Source organism: Microtus ochrogaster, unplaced genomic scaffold (assembly GCF_000317375.1).
Source record: "Microtus ochrogaster isolate Prairie Vole_2 unplaced genomic scaffold, MicOch1.0 UNK68, whole genome shotgun sequence".
NCBI classification, from domain to species: Eukaryota; Metazoa; Chordata; class Mammalia; order Rodentia; family Cricetidae; genus Microtus; species Microtus ochrogaster.
In genome coordinates this window covers 1,970,469-1,978,940 of record NW_004949166.1, presented here as the reverse complement: position 1 = coordinate 1,978,940, position 8,472 = coordinate 1,970,469, and the positions used below count along the sequence as shown (strand labels likewise).

At 44.2% G+C, this 8,472-nt stretch overlaps 1 protein-coding gene across 4 annotated transcripts in view; it reads left to right on the top strand.

Annotated features, from left to right (window-relative positions):
* Top3b (DNA topoisomerase III beta) overlaps positions 1-8,472 on the top strand; it is a 26,146-nt gene that overhangs the window by 3,015 nt on the left and 14,659 nt on the right. For 3 of the 4 annotated variants that reach the window (XM_005370012.3, XM_026777466.1, XM_013354764.2), the window contains exons 2-4: positions 5,971-6,152; positions 7,204-7,335; positions 7,629-7,735. In XM_005370012.3, coding sequence (XP_005370069.1) covers positions 6,083-6,152; positions 7,204-7,335; positions 7,629-7,735 — 309 coding nt within the window. In that variant the 5' untranslated portion in view covers positions 5,971-6,082. Of the gene's footprint in view, positions 1-422; positions 517-5,970; positions 6,153-7,203; positions 7,336-7,628; positions 7,736-8,472 lie in introns of all 4 variants that reach the window. The other variant, XM_026777467.1, reaches the window with a different exon arrangement.

The window sequence follows — 8,472 nt, the reverse complement described above, 5'->3', positions numbered from 1 at the left end:
TACATATATATATATATATATATATATATATATATATATATATATATATATATCAGTAACTGAGACACAATCCATATAGAGACAGACCTATGGTGCCCGAGTATGGTTTTCAGGGAGAAATAAGTCAGGAAGTCAGAACAAGTATTTTTTTTTAAGAGCTTGGCTTTTTTCCCCTGAGATTGTATATTTAGGGGAAACATTCAAGTTTTTATTTGGGGCAAAGTTTATTTCTTTGTAGCTCTACAGCAAGAACTGACAGTCCAGGCTAACCTTGACTTAGGCTACTTCCGTACATGATAAAGAGTAGCAGAAAGAAACCCCTTTAGTGGAGGAGTGTTTGTTGACGTCTCAGTTGTTTCTGAACAGTGCTCTTTGCAGCCCTCAGTATTCTGAAATCCATTGTCTTTGTTCTCTTCCACCAGTCACACATCCATGGCACCAAATTTTTAAATAATACAGAAGGGATTGTGACAAGCTAGAGCCACCACCACTGCCAGACCTTCACACCCTCCCCAGGCAAGTTGTGTGCAGATGCATCTGCCTTTTGTTAGGAGCATGTGTACACATAGATGTGTTTGATCACTGATAACCATGCTTTCTTTCTATTTGGGTTAATTGCATAAGGTTCCCTATGTATCTCATCTTGGTGACCCCTGGGTGTTCTGAGGTATTTACATGACATTCTTTTTTATAACCAGTTCCCTGTTGACTACTAGGTTGGTTCTGCTCTTTTACTTTGAATGATGATGCTGCAGAGAATTCCCCAGTAGTGTTTTCTCACAGATGTCTCTTCTGGTTCTACCTCTCAGGGCTCGCTGTCCATGTGAACCGTCTTGCTAGCACTTACCTCTTGTTTCTGTGGTCTCTCCTCAGATCAGTGTTCATTATCTGAGCCTATCCATATTCCTGACTCAGTATCCTGAAAGCCAAGAGTTGCTCCCTCTGACTTCATTCCCACCTTAGTACTAAGATTTTGACCCTTAGAGCCCATATAACACAGTGTTGTAGCCCCTTCCAGCACCCTTTCCTTCCCCTCCTAGAATCAGGTTGCCATCTTGATCATGCCTCTCAACCTCTGCCCTCCATTGATCTAGCAGTGCCACCTCCTTTGCTTCCTGTCTGAGCCCCAGACTATCTGGACACCCTCCCCAGCCTCTTCTCCATGCCCTTGCTAGCCAGCTGCCTCTCGACACTTCACCCACTCCCTCGTCTTCCTTCTGTTCTACAGGGACAGTTATCACAGTGGCGTGCCATTCATCTAAAACAAAATGTAAGAGCACACTTGGGATTTTCTAGAATTCATCCCATCAGCCTTTGCATTTGTCACTGAATAGGTGGCTCCCTTCAGGGTCACTGGGTTTCAGACCGCTTAACCCAATGGTCAGTTCTTGGCCACCATATCACACAGCCTGCATCTGACACTGTAGTGCTGTCATAAAAGACACTGAAGTGTTCTCTTAGATTTCAGGCCTCACCTCTCCTGCCACAATCCAATGGCTCCCAGCTGCATTCCTTCCGTGTACCACTGCTGCTTCCTCCACCACACCTTAACCGCTCCTGAATTCTGACTTCAGCTGCTGAGTTTCCATCAACCAGCAGGAATCTCTTCCTCCAGTCTGGCCTAGCCCTGGCTCTTTAGGGTCCAGTCAGCTGTGTGTCACTTTAATATTTGAGGTCAGGTTGTTAGACTCCTCGGTAATCCTTCACTGACACCCGGTTTCCCCACCCCTCCATCTGTCCTCTCTCCAGGCCTCACCTTCCCTGATCCCCCCCTGCACACCTCTCCCTCATGCCATCTTATCCAGTCCTACCCTGACCCTTCTCACCCATGGAGACATAACACTGTAGTGTGAGCTCTAAGAAGACGTGAACCTGAACCCAGGACTGGACCAAGAGTGTAGTAGTTGCTCAATAAAATTGCTGTTGACGGCATTCATTTCTAGACAGGGAATTGCTGAGGAGGTGCACTTACAACAGATGGCTCTGGTTTAGCTGTCCCACTTTGGTCTTTGCTACTAAATATAGATTTACTTTAGCTCTTCTTTTTTTTTTTTTTTAATGAGTGTTGTCACACAGCCTTTCATATCACAAAATAATAATTTTTTTAGATTTTACTTTTAATTATGTATATATAAGAGGGGGTGTACATAAGTATAGTGCCCATAGAGGCCAGAACTTGGAACTTGAGTTACAAGTAGTTGTGAGCTACCCATATAGGTGCTGGGAGCCAAACTCCAGTCCTTTGCAGGAGTAGTAAACACTCTTACCTGCTCAACCGTCTCCAGCAAAATTCTAATTCTCTTTTACAAGTCCTCAAAATAAGGGAGCAGTCCAATTATCCCCAATATTAAGCAAAATATATAAGCAACTCTACGTAAATGGAAAAAGAAACTTTTTATGTTTGCAGATATGCTTGCCCTTGCAGGCCAGAGGTCAGGGTTTTCCTTTTCTTGCTCTCCACCTGTTTTTTTGAGGCGGAATCTCTAGTAAACCTGAAGCTCGTCATTTCTACTAGATTAGCCAAGCGGTGAGCACCATCACCTGCCTGTCTTCATTTTCCAAGCACTGGAATCCTAAGCCCAAACCGCCACATCTAGTTTTTATATGGGTTCTCAAAGTTGTGTCCTTTGGCCTGCACAGCAAGAACCTTACTCACTGAGCCATCTCGTTATGAAGTAAATGTCTCACATCACTTTTTTCCCCAGAAGGTTGCCTAGTTGTCTGAACAAAGCTCTTTCAGTTTTTTAATATACACAGTTGGACATGGTGGCTCAGGCCCATAATCATGGCACTATAAGAGACTGAGACAGGAGAATTAGCACCAGTTCAAGACCAACCTGGAATACACAGTGAAACTCTATCTCAAAATAATTATGTTGTATGGGGGCTGGAGAAATGGCTCAGCGGTTAAGAGCATTGCCTGCTCTTCCAAAGGTCCCGAGTTCAATTCCCAGCTACCCACATGGTGGCTCACAACCATCAGTAATGGGGTCTGGTGCCCTCTTCTGGCCTGCAGGCATACACATAGAAAGAATATTGTATCCATAATAAATAAATAAATATTAAAAAAATAAATAAAATAATGCTGTATGTCTGTAGATCAAAAAGGAAGGGAAACTAAAGGTAAGGTTCATGTTGTGTCCTGGATTGCATGAAGCCCTGGGTTCAAACCCCAACACAACAAAGAAAAGAGGAGCTGGAGAGATGACTTAGCAGTTAAGAGCATCTGTTGCTCTGGCAGAGGACCCAGGTTCATTATCCAGCACCCATGTGGTAGCTGACAGCCATCTGTAACTCCATTTCCAGGGAATCAACACCCTCTTCTGGCCTCCACAGACCCTGCATGCATATGATGCCCAGATACACATATAGACAAAACATCTATACACATAACAAAAGAAATCTTGAAAGTAAGAAATGCAAATCACTCACACACACACACTCCATTTTATTTTGGTTGATTTGTTGTGGTTTGGTTTGGTTTGGTAGGGTTTTTGTGTTTATTGTCTTTTTTCCTGCTCTACCATCAGGCCTGTTTCAGAAAACAACAGCAGGGGGCAGCAGTGGTCCAAATATGAAGTTTGCATGACCTCTTGCAAGGGATCACTGGCCATAGTGCAGTGTAATGTGAGTTAGTTAAGACAGAAGCCTGGCCAAGGACAGTGGGTGTGAGAGGAGAGACTTGACTCTGGTAAGCAGTGTTAGTAGAACTCTGAGGCTCAGTACAGCTCCATGCCCTACCCCAAAAATAAGCCAAAAAGAAGAGGGTCACCAAACAGTGCTTTTCAGAATGGTAGAACATTTCAGCCAGGGAGCACAGACAGAGGCTCTAAATGGATGTTTTTTGGTTTTGCTATTTTGAGATAGAGTCTCATATAGTCCAGGCTGGCCTGGGGTTTTCTGTGTAGCCAGTGACCTTAAACTATTGATCCTCTCACCTCTGCATTCTGAGTGCCCAAATACGGTTGGATTTTTTTGTTTTATTTTTTAAGACATTTTTAATGAGAAAAAAATTTTTACTTTTTCATACAATATATTTTGATCATGTTTTCCCCTCCTCCAGTTTCTCACCACCTCTCTATGCACTCAACTTCATATTCTTCTCCCCTGCTTAAAAAAAGCAAAGCACACACACACAATACAAGTGAAAATCAAATAAGGGAAAGATCAGTAAGACAAAAAGAATGCCAAAACAAAGCAAAATGGGACAAAAAGACTACAAAAATCCTATTCAGTTCATTTTGGGTTGGCCGACTACTCCTGGGCCTAGTGCCTGCCCTGAGGTATGGTTAATATACACATTGAGACTGTTGGAGAAAACTAGTTATGCCTTTGCCAGTCAGGAAGTAGTTACTACCATAGCATTCGTGCCACTGTGGTACCAACATAACCTGCAAGTCTGTGTAGGTCGTGAAGATTGTAGCTGGGAGAGATGATAATTACCTTTCTTCTCTGGTGGCATGCAGAGTACTTTGCAGTAGGGTGAAACCTCTAGTTTGGAACAAGCTCTTTCTCCACGTTTGATGGCATTCGTAAGTGTTCTCGGTAATAGGACCTTAGCACTGGGCTGTGGAGAGCAACCAATAGCCTTGACAACAGCCTGCTAAGGGATTTCTAGGGGGCCCCATAGGCTCACTCGACAAGATGTAACTCATTCCTGGCACTGAAGGTTTTACCTGGTGGCATAAGATGTCTAGTTGGGGTATTGTCTCCTCTGTTATCAGCAACTCCTTCTGATTCCTTTCATATGATTCTATTTTAGGAAGCTTCTGCAGGAGTAAGTTTCCATATGGTTTCTCAAATGGCTTTTAGTATTAGTTGCCCCTCCTCATTTTCCTTCCTTTATCCTTCTAGTCCCTTCCCTATTTAATCCTCCTAGTTTCCTCTTCATATCTCCATTACAATGTATTATATTTCCCTTTCCTTGGGGAACCCTGTTCTTTCTCCTAGTCCAAATAGGTTTCCCCCCATTGGGTGAAATTGTAATTTGATTGTAGAGTATGACCTGCAAAATAACAGGGTAGTAAGGTAGATGTGAGGCTACTTAGGGAGAGCTTGCTGTGTTCTGATGGGGACTGCACTGTGCAGTTAGTGGGTCTCAGGCCATATGATAGGTTTCATGGGGCCTAAGGGGCCCTGGCCTGGCCATCTGCATTGAGTAACTGTCTCTCTGGGTAGCCAGTACCCAGCCAGATAAAGTACCTTTCTCAACCTAGAAATTAGTCATTCCTCTGCCATATAAGATAGGAGTTCTCGGACAGGTATCCCAAGTCCAGGGACTTGGACATCCATATCCTGCCCTAGCCTATGAGTCTAGGTCTCTAGTTCCCAGCATCTTTCCAGCAAACTTGACGTAAAACTATAGTGTCACTTTTGCTTCCCCTGCATAAAGCCAGACTCCCACTTGCTTTAGCCTGAGCAGTTGGTTGTAGGCCAGATTTTGTCTAGTTTCCCCAGATTTTCTTCTTCTTGCCCCCAGCTTTCACTAATTTAGTTAGCATACTGGTGGCCCTTGGTACCATCTCCAGTACCAACGTAAGACAGAAAAGTGTCTTTCCTTATTCTACCCACTTAGCCGTCTTGCCAACCCAGTCATTTAGCAAATGTTAATTATACCTACTAGTGAGTTTCATCATGACATTTTCATACATGAATATAATGTGTTTTTATTACATTCATGACTGATTGCCCTTTGTGCCCCATTCTCTGTGATTCCCTTCTTCTTTCATATCATCTTGGTGTGTGTGTGACTCAGTAAGTTTCATTAGGTTATTTACAGGGTCCTGGACACGACACCACTGAAGGAAATGTTTCTCCTTCCCTCAGCAACTGCACTTAGGTCCTTGCTTTCTGGAAGAAGGCTTTCCACAACGCTTCACTCGTAGCCTATACCGTCTTCCTGCCCTCTTCACAGAGTTCCCTGAGCCCTGGAGGGGATGGGGTAAATGTACTGTCTTCTCTTCCCTTCAGGAGTCAGCGCTGGCAGCCGTGTGGAGCTACAGAGACGTTTCTAAGCTTTTTCACTGCTGTTGTCTTGGGTGTGGGTGCTACAGTTTGTGGGCCCTGACAGCCGGAAGCAGGAATGAAGACCGTGCTCATGGTAGCAGAAAAGCCATCCCTGGCACAGTCCATTGCCAAAATCCTCTCCCGAGGTAAGAAAAGAAAAAAAATATTAGGCTGCGTGATTGTTTAAATCTGTGAGCACAGTCATTTGTGCTTTTGGGGGCATTTCTTTTTCCAAAAGTGTACCTCTCCCAGCTGGAAGGTTCGACTGGGATTGACAGGTTTTAGGAAACACCTCAGTAGCAAATCTCCTATGATGTGCTGTATCCACGTGAGCAATACCAGGGCTGAAGCCTGCAGGAAAAACAGTGAAGTCAAGGAGGCAGTGTTTGTCAGCATGCTGGACCAGTAAGGGCAGTGCTCGTAAGCACAAGAAGCCATCCCGGAAGGAGGTAGATGAGACTGAGTCTTGAATTTTGCACCACTAAATACTCACTACTGCCTGTTAGACCCTGGAGGTAGTTGCGGTTACACCCTCTACAGTTCATATCACTCACAAGTGGCCAGTGACTTAGGAGCCAGGAAAATAGAGGAAGATTTTCCCATCAGGATCCACTCTACAGTGGAGACCATACATAGGGGCTTGTTTCCCTCTAAATAGGAAGAGCTCTTGATCCTGGGTGAGTACCCAGCAATGGCAGACATCCACTTTGACCTCCCTTTTACCAACAGTTGGAGGAGAAAGAGCCCCTACTTAAGCTGAGAATGCATCCAAAGGTCCAGAGAGGTACAGAAGACATCATCTCATCTCCAAGTACCAGGAGTTTTCATTCAGCTGAGGAAACATATTATAGGCTATGATAATTACGAGGTTTCTGGTAACCTTAAAATCTAAATAAATAAAGGTAGAACTCAAATTGAAAAAAGAAAACAAATGAGGTGAGAATCCAAGAGTCTCTGCCTCTAGTCCAGCCAATACGAGACTCTGGTATGAGTCACTGTTAAATTTTCATAGATTCCTTTGTCCCTGAGCACTGTTAAGTCACCCAGGACCTAGTTAACTACAAGTGGGCTGGGGAAAGTTACCAATGACCACTTTGGGGAAAGAGGACTCTTGTCCTCTGAGAGTCAACATAGAGGCTCAGGGACTAGAGCATCTGCAGCTCAACCTCACAGCTGTCCGTGTGCTCTCCTCACCAGGGACCATGTCCTCACACAGAGGGCTGAATGGGGCATGCTCAGTGCACAAGTACACAGGAACCTTCGCTGGCCAGCCTGTCCACTTCAAGATGACGTCTGTCTGTGGTCATGTGATGACCCTGGATTTTCTGGGTAAGATAACTGGTGCCCTCCTGTCCCTGTCCTGTTGAAAGGAGCACTGTACAGCACTCTCCAGGATCCAGTTAGAGCCTCTTTCCAACAGATCATGAAGTGGGTTACCACTGGGTAAAGTGCCCATACCCATCTCTGCATGACGTGCCCTACCTTGTAACTAGGGTTGTGACAACTGTGAAGTGTGATTCAGTGTCTTCATGGGTATGGTTTACATGACGTGCCCTACCTTGTAACTAGGGTTGTGACAACTGTGAAGTGTGATTCAGTGTCTTCCTGGGTATGGTTTACAGGAAAGTACAACAAGTGGGATAAGGTGGACCCTGCGGAGCTATTCAGCCAAGCTCCAACAGAGAAAAAGGAAGCTAACCCCAAGCTGAACATGGTCAAGTTCCTGCAGGTATGTGAGGGAGTAAAAGCTCACCAAGGAGGCTCCTCCCAGCTCCCTATATCATAGGTGCCAACAGCTGTCTTGTTGCACCATTATGTGTGTCCTCATCTACATCTTAGTACCCAAGGTTTCTTGGTGGCAGCCCTGGACCCACCTTTCTACCCCTTCTGTGAGTACCCTCTGCTGCCCCACTATCTATGCCTGATTCCCTGTCCCAGACATCCTTGTGACCAGTTTTGGAGAGCTTTTATAATGACTCAGCTAAAGGGTTTTCCCAATTTTAAAATAAATATGTATGGGCTAGAGAGATGGTTCAGAGGTTAAGAACACTCACTGATCTTCAAAAGATCTGAGTTCAATTTCCAGCAACCACATGGTAGCTCACAGCCATCTGTAATGAGATCTGCTGCCCTCTTCTGGCTTGCAGGAATATATGCAGACAGAACACTGCACATAATAAATAAATAAATCTTTTAAAAATAAGTAAATAAATATATAGACACTATTTTTTAAAAAAGTAAAGATAAATTTAAAGAAGAAAAAAGTATGGCCACATGATCCAAAACAACCAGTATTAATATTTCAGCTCATTGAATGTTTATTTAGGTCGGGGCATTAAGGTCATATTGTAGGAGAAAAAGAGGGTCTGTGAAAGTGGACAAGACCCAGCCTGGTCTACAAGAGCTAGTTCCAGGACAGGCTCCAAAACCACAGAGAAACCCTGTCTCGAAAAACCAAAAAAAAAA